General features: G+C 41.9%; 1 protein-coding gene across 1 annotated transcript in view; it reads left to right on the forward strand.

Annotated features, from left to right (window-relative positions):
* The window catches only part of LOC106582383 (rab3 GTPase-activating protein catalytic subunit), a 139,785-nt gene extending 115,905 nt beyond the window's left edge, over positions 1 to 23,880 (forward strand). The window contains 5 exon segments of the mRNA XM_082966901.1: positions 7,526 to 7,555; positions 7,557 to 7,626; positions 20,357 to 20,446; positions 20,448 to 20,514; positions 20,517 to 23,880. Of these exon segments, the coding sequence (XP_082823027.1) occupies positions 7,526 to 7,555; positions 7,557 to 7,626; positions 20,357 to 20,446; positions 20,448 to 20,514; positions 20,517 to 20,590 (331 nt within the window). The 3' untranslated portion in view covers positions 20,591 to 23,880.
* Positions 23,881 to 24,572: the final 692 nt, after the last annotated feature.

The following is a 24,572-nucleotide window of genomic DNA, read 5'->3' on the forward strand; positions in this document are numbered from 1 at the left end:
TTTTAAGGTTTTGAAAATCGCGCCACAGGCTGGCAGTGGCTGTTACGTAGGTGGGACGCAAGCGTCCCACCTAGCCCATAGAGGTTAAGCTACATATGTTAACGTGGGCTATTTTGAGCACTTTTCTGGGATGCTTGCTTGTTTTCATTGCTTTACTGGGAAGCTTAGCAGAAGTAGATAGTCTCATGCTATTTATGTTAGTTCAGGGTGAGCTGCACACAGTGGACTTCCTACAATGGGGACATTGCCTCAGTGCTAACAGCATAAATCTGGTTCATAGACACATGATTGCTGCATACAGTAGCTGTAGGATCAGCAGAGGCATTCAGTGCAGTTAGCGGGACATACATTAGGTTACATACATTGTCTACCAATGCCCTGGTATAATGTACGTTTGCTAAATATTTTGATGACTCAGCGACACAATGGTAGGGATTAATTGAGCTGGGCTTGGGTCATTGATAAGTCATTGTCTCAATGTAGCCTAATGCTGTGAAAGGATCCAGGAACCCAAATTATTTGGGTAGATCCCATCCTCTTTATAAAACGTATTTCGTTTCCAAAAGGTATTGAAATTGTCAACAAAAGTTGAGCTGCAATAATCACGTAATAGGTTGTGAAGAGAGAATCCTGCTAAAGCGTTCAATGCCAAGATTCAGAGAGGGCACAGGGCCAGATATTATGGGTATTTCATTAGTGTCTAGCAGAGAGTCAATCAGTTCTTTGAAATCCAGTTTCAACTGTTCAGAGCTGCCCTTCATAATGTCATTTAAACCCACATGGACTACGATTTCTTACCATGGAGCTGCACAAAATCACGGCTGGCGAGAAGGACGAGGAAATCCGCTTCAAAGGATGGTGCAGGCCTCCGATATGGAGAAGCCCTGCTCGATCCAAAGCAGGGACGGGAGGTTGCCGACGTCGAATTCGAAATCGTAGGGGAAGGAGTTGGCACAACGGCCGCAGACACGGGTACTCCCAGCGACGAAGGTGCAGGAAAATCAGTCTCCAGGTCTGCGAAACTATTCGTTGTTTGTATCCACTCTGGGCCTCTCGTCGGGATTGTAGGCTGCTTTGCGGCAGGCTGCTGTCTTCGGCTTCCACGGCTTGTGACATGCGACCATCGTTGATTGCCATACTGAAAACAGTTACTGAAAACATTTTATATTTTGGTAGTTTAAAAGGTAGACTCAGTGGCTAATAGTCGGGTTTGGCTTTGGAAAAACGGGGTCAGCTGTTACAAAGTTGCATTGATGTTGCTATGCTTCACACTGAAACTGGCATTCTGTATATTTTGCAGCAAGGAAACAATGTTTTTGACTTTTGTATAAATGCTATTTAAACAAATGATTTAGCTAGAATAAACTCAGATTTAGGCCTACTAAATCTACCATTAAAGTGTGGCCAAGTTTTCCTAGAGAGCCACAGTAAACAGTATTTTTCTCCAGGCAAGCCTCAACACAGTTGATTCAAACTAATCAACTAATTATGATATTCAATCTAGACTGGGGACTTCATCATTGTGGACCCCAGGAAGAGTAGCTTCTGCAAAAGCTAATGGGGATCCAAATAAACAAATGAATAAACAAATCATTAAGAGCTAGTTGTCTCTTCTTCCTGACTCCGGTGTATAAGGCTTTGGTGGAAGACGAGCAACATAAAATGTAGTTATGCCTAGGGCTATGGCGGTGACCGTATTACTGCCACACCGGCGGTCGTGAGTCATGAAGGCAGTCAAATTCTACGTGACCGTTTAGTCACGGTAATTAGGCTTCTCCACGTTTTGCTGCTGCTGGTCATTAGTAGCCTACCAAACTTGCTAACTGTCTGGTACTCAGCACTCTATTGTCCCTCTAATCACTCTGACATCAATGCAAATGTCTTCTAAAATATAATGAAACACTTCATGGGAGCCCATGAGCTCATGAGCAACATTTCTATAGGCTTTGCAATTTCGTGAGAAAACAGTAATGGCCTCTACTGAAATGAGGAGGGGACCATTAGCTTTCTATAGGCTAGGCCTACTATATTTATTTCTCAACGTTTCCTAATATTAACCACATTGCTTATATTTACAACAAGAGTATAGCCTATCTGGCTGGCATGAAAATGAACCACGTGAAAAACATCCTCCTTTTGCTATTTAAGTGCATAGATGACATGTATTTTTTCCAGCTGACCCTGTTTTGATACAGGTGCATGATAATGGTCCATTCTAAATCAAAACATATGTCACACATATATTTTTTAGTATATGTAAAGACAAGATTAAATCAAGAACAGTCTGATGGGTGACGATATTAGCCTGTCACTTGTGAATGATATATTATCACTTGTGAATGATAAGCATAAGAAACAATGCCTTTTTTTTGCAACTTTTTCTAATCATAGTCGCACACCTCATGTAGCCTAGCTCATACGCCTATGTGTTTTGATAAGGTTTGTATCGCAACTAAAATGGCCAAGTAACTTCTTAAAATGAAGCACATTAATCCGCTTTACAAGGGGTGTAGAGCCTAAATGGCATACATAAGCAGCACGAGTTTCAAGTTTAGGGAAGATAATTTCAACCTTTAAAAATGCACCTTTTATAATAAAAGCATTACATGCATAATTGCATTTACGGTCACTTTTGATAATGGTGTTTTCCGCTAATGGAACATTCACACTTATAGCCTACTACCATGTATGTATTGCTGCGCTTATAATGTGAAGAAATGACCTACTCGTTTATCAACATTTTAAGCTAAACATTCTGATCTGTTGCATTAGCCACATTGCGTAAAAAAGTTATTTTAATGCTAGTAATTGTATTCATTTGGGATCTATTGCATCCCACAACTGTCCCAGACTATGTTTGGAGTATTTATTTCTCACGCAGAATAGAATAGGTAAACCTTTGTACGATGGGGATAGTAGATTGACATAGGCTAGTGCTTTTGCTGTTCGTTAGGCCTACTCATCTTGTTGGCTGACGAAAAGTAAATCTGGCCAGTTCTTCAAATATCTTCAATATGCACCTCGGAATTGGATAAGGACACGAACAGTTGCATCCCCGATGTGTCTGTCTTCACTTGTAGCCTGTGAGAAACACCCGATCATATGTTGGAGAGCGATGTGAATGATCAGTGATTCGGAGCGCTCAGCACTCTGGGAGAAGGGCACAATGTCCACTGGCCGCAAAAGGCATGGATTTGTTTAGGGTGCATTACGGCCACACAAAGGGGATGCCGCCGTGAAATTCTAGGCATTAAATTTGAATGAGTGACTGATGTAGTGTGTACTGCCTGCACAAAAAAACAAAGCAGAGCTCATGCCTTTTCAAGCAACTTTTTTCTCATCATCATTAGAGTTGCATCATGCAGCCTTACAAAGTATTAAAAATCTAAACATATAGCCCAATGTTTGTGGAACAACTAAACTTACATTAATAACTCTAAATTAATTCTACCAATTTCTTTGTTAACCACTCAACACAGAATAGCCGTATGTGCGCAGTCTCTCATCGTTTGGAGAAAATATCCTTTCTATTTTATTCAGCTTTGTTCAATTGTATTCTTCATACTATAAAATAATGCCACGGAATTCTAAGCAAATCTTGTCTGCTAAGTTAACTAATGTAGCCCACAGCCATTTGGCATAGCCAGATCAGGACAACTCAACAACTCAAAGTAAGCTATTCTGTTCTTCTGAAATAGACTACATTTTCTTCATATCGTGCTTCTTTAGACCTGTCTAAAATAAATAATGATTTATTGTGAAGGTGTAGGCTATATTACATGGATTTGTTAGGCCTTATAAAATGTAGATGTTCCAAAGGTCTGCATCAGTGGATGTGTGGAAACCAGGAGATGCTAAATGTGTTTGTTAATTAATAACCGACAGTTATTTGCTTGACAATCACCGGCTGACTGAATTTCATGACCGCCACAGCCCTAGTTATGCCTAATATGTATGAGAATAATACAGTTGAAGTCGGAAGTTTGCATACACCTTAGCCAAATACATTTACACTCAGTTTTTCACAATTCCTGACATTTAATCCTAGTAAAAATTCCCTGTCTTAGGTCAGTTTTAAGAATGTGAAATGTCAGAATAATAGTAGAGAGAATGATTTATTTCAGCTTTTATTTCTTTCATCCTGTCTGGTATGGCAACTGCTCGGCAAGGCACTACAGAGGGTAGTGTGTATGGCCCAGTACATCACTGGGGCCAAGCTTCCTGCCATCCAGGACCTATTTGCCAGGCGGTGTCAGATGAAGGCCATAAAAATTTCAGACTCCAGCCACCCTAGTCATAGGCTGTTCTCTCTGCTACCGCACAACAAGCGGTACCGGAACGCCAAGTCTAGGTCCAATAGGCTTCTAAACAGCTTCTATCCCCAAGCCATAAGACTGCTGAACATCTAATCAAATGGCTACCCAGAGTATTTGCATTGCCCCCCCCCCCCCCCCCCCCCCACTCCTTTACGCTGCTGCTACTCTCTGTTATTATCTATGATAAGTCACTTTAATACCTCTACCCACATGTATATATTATTACCTCAATTACCTCGACTAACCGGTGCCCCCGCACATTGTCTCTGTACAGGTACCCCCCTGTATATAGCCTCGCTATTGTTATTTTTCTGCTGCTCTTTAATTATTTGTTTTTTTTTGTTGGTATTTTTCTTAAAACAGGTTAAGGGCTTGAAGTAAGCATTTCACTGTAAGGTCTGCACCTGTTGTATTCGGCGCATGTGACAAATACAATTTGATTTGATCATTAGTTGGCTAGCTAGCTATCACATCAATTGTGAAAAATATCATAGCTAACGATAGCTAAGCACTAGCTGCTAGCTAGCTAACCAGTTAGTGGTGCTGACAGATTGAAACTGCTATAGCAACAAAATGTGTTTCACTCTATCCCATAAAAAATGACATTGCTAACCACCATCCATTAGCTAACATGATTTTAAAGTGTATTATGAAGTGTAATTAATAAGTTAGACACTCGTTAGGTAGTTAGCTAGCTAGATCGCTTTGTTTGCATTTGCAACTGATTTTTCTTCTCCCCCTGACTGGTCGTCAACAGTTACTGGTGTTGGAACACGTGTTCACCAGAAACAGCTTCTCGTAAACTGTTTGCCACTAGTGGGAATAGATATTGTTGCCACAGGTTTGCCACAGATTTTGTTTTTTAAATAATAACTTACGAACTGTTTGCCACCAGTGGCAATAAATATTATTGTTGCCGAAGGTTGCCGCAGATTCATAACTAATGGAAAAAAATTGCAAACTTCTGGCAACATTTTGTGGCAAACTATTTAGTTTGCAGCAAATTTGCCACAAACTTGCGTGAAGTTTGCCACAACATAACATTTTTTGTAAGGTAATAAAGGTAAGGCAAACGCACACGTGTGTGCGAACACTGGGAAGGGACGTGTTTTGAATGGACCACGTGTGTTTGTGAGTGATTTGAGGGAGTCAGTGTGTGTAGGTGTGTAAAGGTTTTGGCATACAGTGTTATAGGCTCAGGTGCATGAAGAGAGAGACAGAGATACAGACAGACGGGGGTTATATCAGGGAGAACCCCAGTCTTCATTAGTTCTAGGGGCCTCTGAGGGTCTGGGCAGCCAGGCTAGAGAGCCAGTCAGGCAGGAGAGCCATTCAGCCAGCCTCATTAAGAGGACACCCAGGGCTGGCCTGAAGCACCATGCAGTCACCAGCCACTAACTGTCCTTTCTCTGTCTAACAACCAACGGCTTGTCCTGTCTTGTATCTGAGATGCTGTGACAGGGGAGAGGCCTGTTGTCTTCACTCTTCACATTTTGTGTACTGTACTGTACTGTGCAGTAGAGGTCTTCAAAGATGAGCGTTATATTAAAGGAGTAACTCTGGTAGGCCTTAAACATTCTTCGTCGCCTCAAGTTCAACTGCTGGAGTCAGTGTGCGCTGCCTTCATAGGCCTGCAGTAGGCTTAGCTAATCCTAATAATAGCCATACCACACCAAAAGTTCCTTACCTTCATTAGGGTAACATCAAAAGTAAGTCAAGTCCTTGTTTATAGGGATAATACGTTATTTAACAGGTTATTTCGGCATGAAATTAATATTTGTGGGAACTCCCGAGTGGTGCAGCGGTCAAAGGCACTGCTTGAGGTGTCACTACAGCCCCGGGTTCAATCCCAGGCTGTGTCACAGCCGGCTGTGACTGGGAGACCCATGATGCGGCGCACAATTGGCCCAGCATCGTCCGGGTTAGGGGAGGGTTTGGCCGGCCGGGATTTCCTTGTCCCATCGCTCTCTAGCGACTTCTTGTGTTGGGCCGGGTGCCTGCACGCTGACTTCGGTCGCCAGCTGTACGGCGTTACCTCCGACACATTGGTGTGGCTGGCTTCCGAGGTTAAGCGAACAGTGTGTCAAGAAGCAGTGCGGCTTGGCAGGGTCGTGTTTCAGAGAACGCCTGGGTCTTGACCTAAGCTTCTCCCGAGCCGTACGGGAGTTGCAGCAATGCGACAATGTCACAATGTAAGTACCAATTAAATATCATGAAAAAGGGGTAAAAGTACAAAACGAAATAAAAAAATAAGTACATATTTGCATCTTGCCCTCTTTGGGGTTTCCTTTTAATTGTTTGAGCACTACTAGCATAGTAGGCCTACTGGTAATTCTATTATATTGCGGTAAACACAACATTACAGCTGGAACTTAATTCGGCCAATGAAAATGGCTCAACAGAAGGCTAAGCCTAAGCACCTATTACCAACAAGTGTGATTGCCTACCGTATTGTGACAGCAAGAGGCTAATGCTATTTATTTTACAACATGCCTATAATAATTATTATTATTAATGGCTAAACAAATACAAAAATGAAAGGTAGAAAATTGCATCAAACCTGAATAGCGAGTTGCGCACAGTCCGTTTGGCTGCGCCAATGTTCTTCTCATCTTTGTCCACTACAATATTAAAACTTGTCCCCTAGGACATCCCATTTGTTGACTTCTTTTCACTATACTCTTTCTCCTCTAACCTTTGCTTTACTTCAATTAAAAATAACTTAATCTACGCAAACAACAGTCGCCTAGGCCAAGGCTCCTTTTACTCACCTTCTCTCTCCTCAGCAGCAGGGGCACGTGAGGTGAGCAGCTGGAACCAGTTTCAGCTGGACATAAGCTATGTGTTTTATTTTGTTGCATTTGGCTGACACACATAACACGTTTGCACAGTTCTCATCACACAAACAGTAAATTAACAGAGGACAGATCCAGTAGGTAAATTCCTTTTAATTCCACATACAGTACCTGAGATCCGTTCAGGTCCCAGGTCGCATCTCAGGATTTCGGGTCTGTTGAGCTTGTGAAGACCTCTACTGTGCAGTTAGTTTACCAACACATTCTTGTTGTTCCCAAGGTAAATGTATAATGTTTTCAATAGAATGTTTTTGACCTGCGTGCGTGTTTTCTGACTGTTCCCCTGAAATGTCCCTCAATTCCCTCATCTCTCTCTCTATCCCTCTCTCTCTCTCTCTTTTCTCTCTCTCTCAGGTGTGTGAGATCTTTGCTGGAGGAACCTGAGGTGTCTGATCAGAGCAGGGTGCGGTCCAGCCAGCAGCATCATTCACAAGCTGTTTGTCAGCGCTCAGAGGGTAAAACACACTGTCACCACCACCCAGGGAAACAGACAAACTCACACTGTCTCCCACAGGGGCCTGTCCTAAACGCTGTCATGCCACTATCAGCTCACCTGTGTCATGACTATCATTAATGTGATGACTGCTATTTATTGAATAATTACCTACTACGTTTAATTATTACTCAATTAAATTAATCATGTAACAATTAACTCATTAGGAATTTGGGGCACCACGGGAAAAGTTGTTTAGCGACTTACTATCTCCCGACTTAAACTCTAAATATTATCTGAATATCTCTTACATCAATAACAGTAAACTATTAATTATTTCCTCATCAGTCTCATTCTGAACGTCGTTGACTTCGTAAATCTGTGATGAATCAGCGATACACAAATTGGCTAAATTATTTATTTACTAACTAAATAATCACACAGAAATACATAAACACACACACACACACAGTATAGGTTATTGATTACTAACACAATGCGATGAGAACAGGTCCCTAGTGGACTGACAAGGTATGACGGCTTGTTACACATTGGATAGGGGGTGGGGAAAGATAAAGCGTGGGAGAGAAAAAGAGAGTGGACTTATCGTACATACATTTGGAAACTACGCTCACCCTAAATATGAATATTTAACACCCTAACAACCGCTCATTCAGATTAGAAATGCAACATATATTTACGCCTAGATATCTTTCTCTGCCGTCTCTCTGTTGAAACCACTCAGTCCGTCTATGGGGAGTAGTTCGATGTAAGTCTCTAGTTGTCCACTAGAGGTCACAATGTCCTTCTTAGTTGCAGGCTTCTTTGTCTTGGAGTGTTCTTAGAATGGATACCTTCAGGTGTACCCCACTGTGGTGAGAGGGATCTGTTCTTCCCTTACATATTTGGTCAATTGTCCTAGACTACTTCACATACCCAGCTGCAGACTGTGAATGTTTGGTCTAGTCTTCAGCTTCTTTACTCGTTGAGAGTTTCAGAGGGTCTTACCATTTTCTGGTCTTGTAGTTTTAACCATTTCAACATGTGGACCACATCCTCACATTCTCTGGTCTCAATGGTTGATTATTCAGAGTACAGCTAAGACCACTTTACATGGCGACAGCAACCCGGCATGTTTTGGTCTGATGTAAATTTCGTTAGCAAGTCCTTTTAAGCACTCTGGTCATAGGGGCATTCCAACACACCGACACAATGTCTGTGCTCATGTGGGCGTGGTTACTGACTGGGCCCAGGTTTATATGAAGAGCCATTATCTCATTTAGAAGGCTACAATCACATTTCTATCTTTTCAAAAATATTGTCATACTTAATCATATATTTTATTCAACATTTAGATGCAGACCTGACAACTAGAATGTGTACACCCTCAGAGATACAGTTATTTAGTTATACCATCCTTAATGATATCACAAAATAATACACTTCTGACAGGATTGTTCTTTAAATCCCCACCGACCATTTGACACATTCTTTATGTTAGAAATATTGTTTCATTATCCACTTTTGGATGTTGGCGTTTTGGCGGGCAAAGTCTCTCTATAACAAAGGATTTTCAGCCTTCCGTTTCTGCTGAGTGGGGGAGAGTTTCTCCAAGGTATTTAATTCATAAAACAGGCTAAACTCCCCCTCTCCTCTCCTGTGGGAGAGAGAGGGGGGGTCTGGCCATTCTCAAACATTTGGCTAGCTGATGGGTCCTTTTGATCCTCACCAAGGAGAGAGAGTCATGACACCTGCTGTCGGCCTAACAGCCCAGGCAGGAGATGTTATGTTCCCCCCTACTGATCCCCTCCTACACCCCCACCCTTGTTCCAGGCCCTGAGAGGCTCCTGGACATCCTGCCTGCCTGAGTAAGAAGAAGCATGCTGCTGCTAGTCTGTCTTCTAGTGCGTTTACCTATCACGACTTTCTTCTTGCTTCTTCCTCACAGAGTAGAAGGGTTTAAGTCAAGTCAATATTTTTGCCCATCACATAATGCAACTCATACCGAGTATAAGAAAAACTTCTGACAAAGAATGGCTTTAACAAACAAACGTCCAGTCACTGTAGTTTTTTTTAAACTGTATTCACCAGACTGAGACATGGAAATCTGTTTTCTGTCCTCTCTGTTACGAGAAGCAGAAAGACAATAAAACAGTTGTCTTTGTTTTATTCAGTCTGATTTGATATGATGGAAGGAAAGGGACACCTGGACTAAATTACTGTCTATCTATTCTGTGCTTCATGCCGTTCTGAATAGTCTGAGATGATCAGTTAAAAGGCACTTGCAATGATAGATTACCCCTTGCATGCATTGTGCTGTATAATTGCACCTGTCTTGGTTCTGAAAGTAAGTGTATGCTTGGCTGTAACACATTGAAATATACTGCCTGCTTTGGTCTTGGCACATCCAACCACACATTCATTTTTTTGTTCAACGTTCAAGTTCGTTTAAAGCCAATAAATGTGTTTTCTTCCTGAGATGAGAGCTGAGAGTTCATCAACAGATTCAGTCTTTGGCCCCAGACCCAGATCTGATTCTTAGAATAATTGAAACTCAAACAGGGAATGAATGTTTGTCTTGGCTCCTTTCCCTGTGCCGTGTGTTGGAAGAAAAAACTGTGCGAAAAAGAGTTGGATTTCAGAAAACTCTCCCAACCCCCAACATCACTTTTTTTTTTTATTCCGTCAAGATGTCTGAGTGTTAAATTATAGCCTGTGTGTTGCCAAGCTCTAAATAGAAAGCTAGTAATTATCCCCAGCATATGTAAATCAGTTAAAATCATCAGCCAATCAAATGAGGTGAGTTTCTAGGAAAAGAGGGAGAGGGAGACAGAGGGCAGAACAGAAGGGAGGAGAAATGTCCTTCCCCACATCCTCTTGAATGATCTGACCCATGTTGACAGTACAACACTAGACTGCTGGTTTGATTGTTGTCTGATTTGCTATGTACAGTTGGCAAGAAAAAGTATGTGAACCCTTTGGAATTACCTGGATTTCGGCAAAAATTTGTCATAAAATTTGATCTGATCTTAATCACAACAATAGACAAACATAGTGTGCTTAAACTAATAACACACAAATGATTGTATTTTTCTTGTCTATATTGAATACATAATTTAAACATTCACAGTGTATGTTGAAAAAGTATCTGAACCTCTAGCCTAATTACTTTTCCAAAAGCTAATTGGAGTCAGGAGTCAGCTAACCTGGAGTCCGATCAAAGAGACGAGATTGGAGGTGTTGGTTAGAGAAGCCCTGCCAAACAAAAATACTCACAAAATGTGAGCTTGCTATTCACAAGAAGCATTGACTAATGTGAACCATGCTTCGAACAAAAGAGATCTCAGAAGACCTAAGATTAAGAAAGAATTGTTGACTTGCAAAAAGCTAGAAAGGGTTACAAAAGTATGTCACCTTGATGTTCATCGTTCCACGGTAAGACAAATTGTCTATAAATGGAGAAAGTTCAGCACTGTTGCTACTCTCCCTAGGAGTGGCCGTCCTGTAAAGATGACTGACTGTAAGAGCTCAGTGCAGAATGCTCAAGTTAAGAGTCCAAGAGTATCAGCTAAAGACTTACAGAAATCTATGGAACATGGTAACATCTCTGTTGACAAGTCTACGATATGTCAAACACTAAACAAAAATGGTGTTCGTGGGAGGACATCACGGAAGAAGCCACTGCTGTCCAAAAAAAACATTGCTGCACGTCTGAAGTTCGCAAAAGAGCACCTGGATGTTCCACAGCACTTCTAGCAAACTATTCTGTGGCCAGATTGTGTGGTGAGGAAAAAAAGGCACAGCACACCAACATCAAAACCTCATCCCAACGGTAAAGTATGGTGGAGGGAGCGTCATGGTTTGGGGCTGCTTTGCTGCCTCAGGGCCTGGACAGCTTGCTATCATCGACAGAAAATGAATTCCCAACTTTATCAAGACATTTTGCAGGAGAATGTAAGGCTATCTGTCTGCCAATTGAAGCTCAAAAGAAGTTGATTAATGCAACTGGAAAGCGACCCAAAACACAGAAGTAAATCAACAAAGAATAGCTTCAACAGAAGAAAATACGCCTTCTGGATTGGCCCAGTCAGAGTCCTGACCTCAACCCGATTTTAAAGTGCTGTGGCATGACCTCGAGAGCGGTTCACCCCAGACGTCCTAAGAATATTGCTGAACTGAAACAGTTTTGTAAAGATGAATGGTCCAAAATTCCTCCTGGTCGTGCAGGTCTGATCCGCAACTACAGAAAACGTTTATTGCTGCCAAAAAAGCGTCAACCAGTTATTAAATGCAAGGGTTCACATCCTTTTCCCACCCTACACTGTGAATGTTTACACAGTATGTTCAATAAAGACATGAAAACGTATAATTGTTTGTGTGTTATTAGCTTAAGCAGACTGTGTTTGTCTATTGTTGTGACCTACAGTTGAAGTCGGAAGTTAACATGCATCTTAGCCAAATACATTTAAACCCAGTTTTTCACAATTCCTGACATTTAATCCTAGTAACAATTCCCTGTCTTAGCTCAGTTAGGATCACCACTTTATTTTAAGAATGTGAAATGTCAGAATAATAGTAGAGAGAATGATTTATTTCAGCTTTTATTTCTTTCATCACATTCCCAGTGGGTCAGACGTTTACATACACTCAATTAGTATTTGGTAGCATTGCCTTTAAATTGTTTAACTTGGGTCAAACGTTTCAGGTAGCCTTCCACAAGCTTCCCACAATAAGTTGAATTTTGGCCCATTCATCCTGACAGAGCTGGTGTAACTGAGTCAGGTTTGTAGGCCTCCTTGCTCGCACACGCTTTGTGATGGCCACTCCAATACCTTGACTTTGTTGTCCTTAAGCCATTTTTCCACAACTTTGGAAGTATGCTTGGTGTCGTTGTCCATTGGAAGACCCATTTGCGACCAAGTTTAACTCCCTAATTGATGTCTTGAGATGTTGCTTCAACATATCCACATAATGTTCCTACCTCGTGATGCCATCTATTTTGTGAAGTGCACCAGTCCCTCCTGCAGCAAAACACCCCCACAACATGATGCTGCCACCCCGTGCTTCACGGTTGGGATGGTGTTCTTCGGCTTGCAAGCCTCCCCCTTTTTCCACCAAACATGACGATTGTCATTATGGCCAAACAGTTCTATTTTTGTTTCATCAGACCAGAGGACATTTCTCCAAAAAGTACGATCCCCCATGTGCAGTTGCAAACTGTGGTCTGGCTTTTTTATGGCGATTTTGGAGCAGTGGCTTCTTCCTTGCTGAGCGGCCTTTCAGGTTATGTCGACATAGGACTCGTTTTACTGTGGATACAGATACTTTTGTACCTTTTTCCTCCAGCATCTTCACAAGGTCCTTTGCTGTTGTTCTGGGATTGATTTGCACTTTTCACACCAAAGTACATCTCTAGGAGACAGAACGCGTCTCCTTCCTGAGCGGTATGACGGCTGCGTGGTCCCATGGTGTTTATACTTGCGTACTATTGTTTGTACAGATGAACATGGTACCTTCAGGCGTTTGGAAATTGCTCCCAAGGATGAACCAGACTAGAGGTCTACAATAATTTTTTCTGAAGGCTTGGCAGATTTATTTTGATTTTCCCATGATGTCAAGCAAAGAGGCACTGAGTTTGAAAGTAGACCTTGAAATACATCCACAGGTACACCTCCAATTGACTAAAATTATGTCAATTAGCCTATCAGAAGCTTCTAAAGCCATGACATTTTCTGGAATTTTCCAAGCTGTTTAAAGGCACAGTCAACTTAGTGTATGTAAACTTCTGACCCACTGGAATTGTGATACAGTGAATTATAAGTGAAATAATCTGTCTGTAAACAATTGTTGGAAAAATGACTTGTGTCATGCACGAAGTAGATGTCCTAAGTGACTTGCCAAAACTATAGTTTGTTAACAAGAAATTTGTGGAGTGGTTGAAAAACAAGTTTTAATGACTCCAACATAAGTGTATGTAAACTTCTGACTTCTACTGTAGATGAAGATCAGATCAAATGTTATGACCAATTTATGCAGAAATCCAGGTAATTCCAAAGGGTTCACATGCTTTTTCTTGCCACTGTATGTATAGAATGTGATGCATTCGCTGGGAAGAATGGCATGTATTCTCAAGCAGAGCGTAATCCTCTTCCTAATCGCCTGACTTTGTCATTTTGTTTTGTCTTCCTCTGTTTATTTGGTGATTGTTCTGTTTGTTAGTTCTCTCTATTATGTTATTATACTTTTTTTGTCTCTCTTACCGCTGCTTTCACTCATGTCAAGCTGGCTGACAACGAAATGTGGAAAATGTCAAGGGGTATGAATACTTTCTCAAGGCACTGTACCTACAGTAGAAAAGAGGAGAACATCTTATTTATAATGATGTCAATGTTATTTCTCTACTCCCAATATTGATCAAATTACACTCATAGGCGCTAATTACACTCACTGGAGTATCTGACATAGGCTTTGAAAAAGCACGCGTAAATAGGCTACCGTAAATAGGCTACCGTAAATAGGCTACCAGTGCGGCAAGTGCCACTGGCTGCTGGTAAGCTTTCTTGACTTGGACATTCATTTTTGCCAAGACATGACTAACCTTTGTTTAAATTGCTGCTTTTAGCGAAAATGTGTTTGGAGTTACCGTTCTAGCTAATAGGCTATGTTAGAGTTTTTACACTTCCTCTTTCAATTATAATGTGTGGAGGTCAACAAAATTAAAAACTGTTTGCCAAATCTATTAATTTGAAAATGTTGATTACTTGTCCCTGCCTTTATCATTCAGCTCACTGGTCACCATAGCAACACCCACCCGTAGCACGCGCTTCAGCAGGTTTATTTCACTGGTCATCCCCAAAGCCAACACTTCCTTTGGCCACCTTTCCTTCCAGTTCTCTGCTGCCAATGACTGGAACGAATTGCAAAAATCACTGAAGCTGGAGTCTTATCTCCCTCTCTAACTTTAAGCATCAGCTGTCAGAGCAGCTTACCGATCACTGTACCTGTACACAGCCAATCTGTAAATAGCACACCCAACTATCTCATCCCCATATTGTTCTCTACTTGCACATCATCTGCACATCTATCACTCCAGTGTTAATGCTAAATTGTAATTATTTCGCCTCTATGGCCTATTTATTGCCTTACCTCCGTACTCTTCTACATTTGCACACACTGTATATAGGCTTTTCTATTGTGTTATTGTCTGTACGTTTGTTTATGTGTAACTTTGTTTTGTTGTTTTTGTTGTAAATGAGAACTTGTTCTCAACTGGCCTACCTGGTTAAATAAATGTGAAATAAAAAAATGTTTGATGATAGGACAAATCAAATCAAATTTATTTTTATATAGCCCTTCGTACATCAGCTGATATCTCAAAGTGCTGTACAGAAACCCAGCCTAAAACCCCAGACAGCAAGCAAAGCATGTGAAAGAAGCACGGTGGCTAGGAAAAACTCCCTAGGAAAAACTCCCTAGAAAGGCCAAAAACCTAGGAAGAAACCTAGAGAGGAACCAGGCTATGAGGGGTGGCCAGTCCTCTTCTGGCTGTGCAGGGTGGATATTATAACAGAACATGGTCAAGATGTTAAAATGTTCATAAATGACCAGCATGGTCAAATAATAATAATCATAGTAGTTGTCGAGGGTGCAACAAGCACGTCCGGTGAACAGGTCAGGGTTCCATAGCCGCAGGCAGAACAGTTGAAACTGGAGCAGCAGCACGGCCAGGTGGACTGGGGACAGCAAGGAGTCATCATACCAGGTAGTCCTGAGGCATGGTCCTAGGGCTCAGGTCCTCCGAGAGAAAGACAGAAAGAGAGAGAGAGAATTAGAGAGAGCATATTTAAATACACACAGGACACCGGATAAGACAAGAGAAATACTCCAGATGTAACAGACTGACCCTAGCCCCCCGACACATAAACTACTGCAGCATAAATACTGGAGGCTGAGACAGGAGGGATCAGAAGACACTGTGGCCCCATCCGATGATACCCCCGGACAGGGCCAAACAGGCAGGATATAACCCCACCCACTTTGCCAAAGCACAGCCCCCAAGTAATCAATTTTACATTTGGAAGAGTCAGCTTTTTAAACCAACATGGCTCAGTTTAAATTGTTTTTACATTGTAAAATGGATGTCTCCAACCACCAACTTACCGTCCTAAGACAAGGCCGAGTATAGCCCACAACGATCTCCGCCATGGCACAACCCAAGGGGGGGGGGCGCCAACCCAGACAGGAAGACCACGTCAGTGACTCAACCCACTCAAGTGACGCACCCCTCCCATGGACGGCATGGAAGAACACCAGTAGGCCAGTGACTCAGCCCCTGTAAAAGGGTTAGAGGTAGAGAATCCCAGTGGAAAGAGGGGAACCGGCAAGGCAGAGACAGCAAGGGCGGTTCGTTGCTCCAGCCTTTCCGTTCACCTTCACACTCCTGGGCCAGACTATACTTAATCATAGGACCTACTGAAGAGATAAGTCTTCAGTAAAGACTTAAAGGTTGAGACTGAGTCTGCGTCTCTCACATTGGTAGGCAGACCATTCCATAAAAATGGAGCTCTATAGGAGAAAGCCCTACCTCCAGCCGTTTGCTTAGAAATTCTAGGGACAATTAGGAGGCCTGCGTCTTGTGACCGTAGCGTACGTGTAGGTATGTACGGCAGGACCAAATCGGAAAGATAGGTAGGAGCAAGCCCATGTAATGCTTTGTAGGTTAGCAGTAAAACCTTGAAATCAGCCCTTGCCTTAACAGGAAGCCAGACATGTATAGTAAGAAAACAAATGTTTTTGGTCACTTTTGATGGGGGTCCCTGGGTCTCCGGTTTGCCTGGGAGGGGGTCCTTGGGCAAGAAAACGTTGAAGACCCATGCTGTATACTAAGGAGTAGTACAGTTGTGGCCAAAAGTTTTGAGAATGACACAAATATAAATTTTCGCAAAGTCTGCTGCTTCAGTGTTTTTAGATATTTTTGTCAGATGTTACTATGGAATACTGAAGTATAATTAAATGCATTTCATAAGTGTCAAAGGCTTTTATTGACAATTACATAAAGTTGATGCAAAGAGTCAATATTTGTAGTGTTGACCCTTCTTTTTCAAGACCTCTGCAATCCACCCTGGCATGCTGTCAATTAACTTCTGGGCCACATCCTGACTGATGGCAGCCCATTCTTGCATAATCAATGCTTGTAGTTTGTCAGAATTTGTGGATTTTTGTTTGTCCACCCGCCTCTTGAGGATAGACCACAAGGTCTCAATGGGATTAAGGTCTGGGGAGTTTCCTGGCCATGGACCCAAAATATCGATGTTTTGTTCCCCGAGCCACTTAGTTATCACGTTTGCCTTATGTCAAGGTGCTCCATCATGCTGGAAAAGGCATTGTACATTACCAAACTGTTCCTGGATGGTTGGGAGAAGTTGCTCTCCCAGGATGTGTTGGTACCATTCTTTATTCATTGTTGTGTTCATAGGCAAAATTGTGAGTGAGCCCACTTCCTTGGCTGAGAAGCATCCCAACACATGAATGGTCTCAGGATGCTTTACTGTTGGCATGACACAGGACTGATGGTAGCGCTCACCTTGTCTTCTCCGGACAAGCTTTTTTCCTCATGCCCCAAACAATCGGAACGGGGATTCATCAGAGAAAATGACTTTACCCCAGTCCTCAGCAGTCCAATCCCTGTACCTTTTGCAAAATATCAGTCTGTCCCTGATGTTTTTCCTGGAGAGAAGTGGCTTTTTTGCTGCCCTTCTTGACACCAGGGCATCCTCCAAAAGTCTTCGCCTCACTGTGCGTGCAGATGCACTCACAAGCTGCGTGCTGCCATTCATGAGCAAGCTCTGTACTGGTGGTGCCCCGATCCCGCAGCTGAATCAACTTTAGGAGACGGTCCTGGCACTTGCTGGACTTTCTTGGGCGCCCTGAAGCCTTCTTCACAACAATTGAACCGCTCTCCTTGAAGTTCTTGATGATCCGATAAATGGTTGATTTAGGTGCAATCATACTGGCAGCCATATCCTTGCCTGTGAAGCTCTTTTTGTGCAAAGCAATGATGACGGCACGTGTTTCCTTGCAGGTAACCATGGTTGACAGAGGAAGAACAATGATTCCAAGCACCACCCTCCTTTTGAAGCTTCCAGTCTGTTATTCAAACTCAATCAGCATGACAGAGTGATCTCCAGCCTTGTCCTCATCAACACTCACACCCGTGTTAACGAGAGAATCACTGACATGATGTCAGCTGGTCCTTTTGTGGCAGGGCTGAAATGCAGTGGAAATGTTTTTGGGGGATACAGTTAATTTGCATGGCAAAGAGGGACTTTGCAATTAATTGCAATTTATCTGATCACTCTTTATAACATTCTGGAGTGTATGCAAATTGCCATCATACAAACTGAGGCAGCAGACTTTGTGAAAATTAATATTTGTGTCATTCTCAAAACATTTGGCCACGACTATGTTTGTATATACAGTAAGCTAGGTGTATCCTGCTGTTTAGTATGTACACTAAAGTAGTGGCAGGTTGCTGGTTAGGTATATACTAGTTTTAGCCTGCTGGTTTTCTATTTAAGTATTGGTAGGTTGTTGTGTTCTGTCAGGTTAGGTACAGTGCATTTAGAAAGTTTTCAGTATTTACACATTTTGTTACGTTACAGCCTTATTCTGAAATGTATTAAATACATGTTTTACCTCCTCAATCTACACACAATACCTCATAATGACAAAGCGAAAACAGTAAAAAAAAAATGTATAAAAAAAATATAAATCAGAAATACCCTATTTACATAAATATTCAGACCATTTTCTATGAGCTCAGGTGCATCCTGTTTCCATTGATCAACTTGATTGGAGTCCACCTGTGGTAAATTCAATTGATTGGAAATGATTTGGAAAGGCATACACCTGTCTATATAAGGTCCCACAGTTGACATTGCATGTCAGAGCAAAAACCAAGCCATGAGGTCGAAGGAATTGTCAGTAGAGCTCCGAGACCAGGTTTGGGGAAGGGTACCAAAACATTTCTGCAGCATTGAAGGTCCCCATGAACACAGTGACCTCCATCATTCTGAAATGGAAGAAGTTTGGAACCACCAAGACTCTTCCTAGAGCTGGCCGCTCGGCCAAACTGAGCAATCGGGGGAGAAGGGCCTTGGTCAGGAAGGTGACCAAGGACCTGATAGTAACTCTGACAGAGCTATAGAGTTCCTCTGTGGAGATGGAAGAACCTTCCAGAAGGACAACTATCTCTGCAGCACTCCACCAATCAGGCCTTTATGGTAGAGTGGCCAGAGGGAAGCCACTCTTCAGTAAAAGGCTCGACAGCCCACTTGGAGTTTGCCAAAAGCCACCTAAAGGACTCTCAGACCATGAGAAACAAGATTCTCCGGTCTGATAAAACCAAGATTGAACTCTTTGGCCTGAATGCCAAGCGTCACGTCTGGAGGAAACCTGGCACCATCCCCTCGGTGAAGCATAGTGGTGACATCATCTTGCTGTGGGGAAGGTTTTCAGCTGCAGGGACTGGGAGACATGAGAAAGATGAACGGAGCAAAGTATAGAGATTCTTGATGAACACTTGCTTCAGAGCGCTCAGGACCTCAGACTGGGGCGAAGGTTTAGCTTCCAACAGGACAACTACCCTAAACACACAGCCAAGACTACACAGGAGTGGCTTTGGGACAAGTCTCTGAATGTCCTTGAGTGGCCCGTACTTGAGCCCGATGGAACATTTCTGGAGAGACCTGAAAATAGCTGTGCAGCGACACTTGTCATCCAACCTGACAGAGCTTGAGACGATCTGCAGAGAAGAAGTAGAGAAAATCCCCAAATACAGGTGTGCCAAGCTTGCATCGTCATTCCCAAGAATCAAGGCTGTAATCGTTGTCAAAGGTGCTTCAACAAAGTACTGAGTAAAGGGACTGAATACTTATGTAAATGTCATATTTCATTTTTTTTATTTTTATATTTGGCCAAAATTTGAAATAAAAATGTTTTTGCTTTGTCATTATGGGGTATTGTGTGTAGATTGATGAGGGGGGAAATAACAATGTGGAAAAGGTCAAGGGGTCTGGTTTCTTTGCCAGTGCTCTGTATATACTAGTTTTAGCCTGCTGGTTTTATATTTAAGTGTTTTGGTAGGTTGTTGTGTTTGATCCCAGTTGGCTTTAGATATTAGCATAGTGTGGCTTTGTTGTGTTTGTATCCCTCCAGGGTTATGCCGTGCCCCACCGAAACAAATGCAAACATTGATCTGGAAGCAAGCACCGCATCGCTCCAGCCCACTAAATGTCTCCTTACCTTTCCTCGCCTTAGACAAGATTTTGGGAGATGTGAGCAGGCATTTGTTAATTTGTAATCAGCTCGCAAATTTATGTAATTTGTTGCTGCTCAGTAAAAATAGATTGTTAATTTGTCGCTGTCGTTTTCCAGTACAGTCGCTTTCTCTTGCGCCAGCTCTGATCACTGTCAAGGTTGTTTCATTCCCCCATGACTTAGAATATGGAGCAATAGAATGAGTTGTATGTTTTCCTTAGTCTCAGGTGTCATACTCTCATTGGAGGAGTGTAGTATGTTACTAAGGTCATGCTTAGACTGCCTAAAAATATATCGTGGCCCAGTTTCACATTTTATTTGGCTTTTTTTTTTACAGAAAGTCTACTGTGTATTGGGCTCTGCATTCTCCATTTTGTGTCGACCTGAATGTTAGCCACCTTGACTTCTCCCCTCTGTTTGCCCCACCCCCACAGGCTGCTTTATTGGCTCCATTGGAGGAAGACACAGGACGTGGGGGTGGCACTGATGACAGAAAGCCATTGGGAGGTGCCAGTGTGCCAGATTTTCCCCCCACCAGCAGGGCGTGAGATCCTGCTGCGTACGTGTGTCCCGCGGCCCGCGCCCTACTCCAATGCCTCTTCTGTGTCCTGATGAGAGACAAATTCAGGCTGGTTGGGGCCTTCTCATCCGACACCTCCTTTTTCTGAGAGAGATAGGGACTAGTCTGGAAGATGAACCAGGGAGTTTTGTTGGTAGGTCGGCTTTAGGCTCTATGGTCAGTGACTGAAGTAAGGCTGTGTGTGCTGCATTGCATTATGGGTGGAGCTATGGGAGAATATGTGGTTTGATTGGTTCAAAAGTGAAAGCTCCACCCATCTCAGGGCTCTAGCACCATCTCAGTGGTCTCCTGGGAACATCAGAGAAACAGAACGGAGGCCAGCGAGTGGCCCATACTCATGACATTATCACTCTGTGCGACGACTCATATCAGACTGTTGGTTGGTTCCCAGAGGGCTACTGTCTATGCTCGTTTAAGTCTCTCCCCCCAGTGAGTTAATTGTAGTTCATTCAGTTTGGTGAGCGAGAGGAAAGTATACGTCTTGGTCTGATATCTGTGTTGTGAACATTTTCACTTATTTGGAATCCCTTGAATTGTATCTGTTTACTTTCTTGTCTTATTATTGTTCATTTCATTGTTGATTTTGACAATTTTATTTTTTAGACTTTTCAGTTGTTTGAGGTTTAAGTGCAAAATAGACCACTCACCTGGAACCTGAACTTACTGTAACTGTTGTGTAGTAAAATATATCTCATGCTTTTATGTTGCATAGCTCAGACAAAAAATATACCAGGGGAAAATAACTGTACCCTCTTGGTGTGATAATGTGGCAGAAAATGAGTTTGGGAAGTAACCAAAACGTGGATATTTCTCTTGACCCATCTCTCTGAGTCGTACTATGCTAATTAGCATATCATTTATTTTTCCCTTCCACTTCATTGTGATCATTTGTGGCTTACCAGTGTTGCCCAATCAGTCATTGGTTGAAAGCTGTCATCTCTTAGTACTCACAACGCTCTCTGTCTGTTCTGTAGGCCCAGACACTCACACTGCCCATCGCACTTTACAGTATGCAGTTAATTTGTTTACCACGTCTTAAAGGGCCAATCTCCCGTTGCTACATCCATTTTTTTTACTTTAACATTTTTGATATGCACCCATTGATTCTTGAAGAATATAATTTATAATTGCCTCATGAGCTTAGTTCAACTGTCGTACCCCATCAGAACCCCAAATATAAGCTTGTTTTACTCCAATGCTTGTAAACGTACATTTGAACAAACCGTGATTAAAGCTATCATTTTAGTATCATGGATGGTCAGTCCTTGCATCCATAGCTCTGTCTATGAATTTGAGAGTGGTTCCATTTCTCCAGCACCATCCCTCAGCTTTTTAGCAAAACAGTGGTGGGGAAAACGCATTGTTATTGTTTCAACTGCTGATTGCCGCTTTAAAGCATTTCTCACCATATCAATGCTTATTGATATACATGCAATTACTGTAGGTTTTCCCTTGTCACTTAAATGTATTGAATCCTGGTGGAAAGTGCAATTATACACTACCGGTCAAAAGTTTTAGAGCACCTACTCATTCCATTTTTTATTATTTTTTATTATTATTTTTATTATGAAGACATCAAAACTATGAAATATCACATATTGAATCATGTAGTAATGAAAAAAGTGTTAACAAATCAAAATATATTTGAGAATCTTCAAAGGAGCCACGCTTTGCCTTGATGACAGCTTTGCCCACTCATGGCGTTCTCTCAACCAGCAACCTGTAATGCACTTCAATTAACTTTTAACAGGCACACCTGTTAATTTGTGGAATTTCTTTCCTTCTTAATGCATTTGAGCCAATCAGTTGTGTTGTGACAAGGTAGGGTGGGTTTACAGAATGTAGCCCTATTTGGTAAAAGACCAAGTCCATATTATGGCAAGACCAGCTCAAATAAGCAAAGAGAAATGACACTCCATTATTACTTTCATGAAGGTCAGACAATACGGAACATTTCAAGAACTTTGAACGTTTCTTAAAGTGCATTCGCAAAAACTGTAAAGCGCTATGATGAAACTGGCTCTCATGAGGACCACCACAGGTAAGGAAGACCCAGAGTTACCTGCTGCAGAGGATACGTTCATTACAGTTACCAGCCTCAGAAATTGCAGCCCAAATAAATGCTTCAGAGTTCAAGTAACAGACACATCTTAACATCAACTGTTCAGAGGAGACTGTGTGAAAGGCCTTCATGGTTGATTTTGCTGCAAAGAAACCACTACTAAATGACACCAATAATAAGAAGAGACTTGCTTGGGCCAAGAAACACGAGCAATGCACATGAGACCGGTGGAAATGTGTCTTTTGGTCTCGAGTCCAAATTGGAGATTTGGGGTTTCAACCGCAGTGTGTTTGTGAGACGTAGAGTAGGTGAACGGAGATGAACACTACCCAAAGTCTGGGTAAACGGATGCTCTCCGCATGTGTGGTTCCCACCTTAAAGCATGGAGGAGGAGGTGTAATGGTGTGGGGTGCTTTGCTGGTGACACTGTCTGTGATATGTATTTGGAATTCAAGGCACACTTAACCAGCATGTCTACCACAACATTCTGCAGCAATACGCCATCCCGTCTGGTTTGAGCTTAGTGGGACTATCATTTGTTTTTCAACAGGACAATAACCCAACTCACCTCCAGGCTGTGTAACGGCTATTTTACCAAGAAGGAGAGCTGCATCAGTTGACCTGGCCTCCACAATCCCCTGAACTCAACCAAATTGAGATGGTTTGGGATGAGTCGGACCGCAGAGTGAAGGAAAAGCAGCCAACAAGTGCTCAGCATATGTGGGAACTCCTTCAAGACTGTTGGAAAATCATTCCAGGTGAAGCTGGTTGAGAGTGCCAAGAGTGTGCAAAGCTGTCATCAAGGCAAAGGGTGTCTACTTTCAAGAATCTCAAATATAAACTATATTTTGATTTGTTTAACACTTTTTTTGGTTACTACATGATTCCATATGTGTTATTTCATTGTTTTGATGTCTCCACTATTATTCTACAATGTAGAAAAAGAAAAACTCTTGAATGAGTAGGTGTTCTAAAACTTTTGAAAGAGAGTGTATATTCTATATTGTAAAGATGTAGCCTTTCATATAGCAGCAGAAAGACCGGTGTCTTAGCTAATGGTGTTAGTGCTGTTTCTATGAAGAATGATGTCAAGTGCTATTCATTGTTAAATTACTGAGTAACTTTGACTTGTTCAGTAATGCGGACATATTTTTCTACTTTGTCAGTATTTGAATGATTCAACCTGTGAAGCTAGCCAAAGTCTGTACATATCAAATCAGTGTTGATTCTAAGTGTCTCAAAGTTTAGTACTGTTACTTTGGTAAAAAATATATATAAAGTTTTAATTTGACACAAAATAAAAATGTATAATTTAATTGGTGTGTTGATGTGTTGTGTCCAACTCACACCTTGTGATTCTGGTACTAAAGGTGCTTTTTTCCACTGAATCTCAAAGATACTAAACTGTAGTTATTAAGTAAGATATTAGGTAACAATTTTACAATGCGGTTTCTAAGTAAACAGCAGGTAAATAGCAGACTGTGAAAATCATTATCGCATCAATGCACTGCTGGTGCCTCATTCAGAAGAGGGATGTAACTACTCTAGCCTCGCTGTAATGGCTTCCTTTCTGTCTCTTTAGTACGCCTAATGTCCTTTAGCCAACTGAAGTGTTTCCCCATTAACATGTTATTATTCCAGGCAACATGACTTTCTCTACATTAATGACAGTCCTTGCTCTAATTTGATCTGTTACACTGAAAAGAGGCTTTTACTTTGAAGAAATTCTGGGCTCTGAAGAATCTCTTTAATGAAAGAAAAAAAGAGCTGTAGGATTCTTTCTTGTGGAATAGAGATTAATGGGATAACTTGACTAGATCAAGTCACTGTTCTGAAAGATATTACAATGAGCAACCACAAAGGACATAACTAAGCCACATAATGATACGCAGTTTATAAGTTTTACCCTACACGAACAGGATAATGACGCCTCCTTTCTATGCGCTTTTAGCTTGTAACTTGTTCAAACGCCTCATCACTGACTGACTGAAAGGAAAGCCACAACTTT

Source organism: Salmo salar, chromosome 21 (assembly GCF_965601325.2).
Source record: "Salmo salar chromosome 21, fSalSal1, whole genome shotgun sequence".
Classification (NCBI taxonomy): domain Eukaryota; kingdom Metazoa; phylum Chordata; class Actinopteri; order Salmoniformes; family Salmonidae; genus Salmo; species Salmo salar.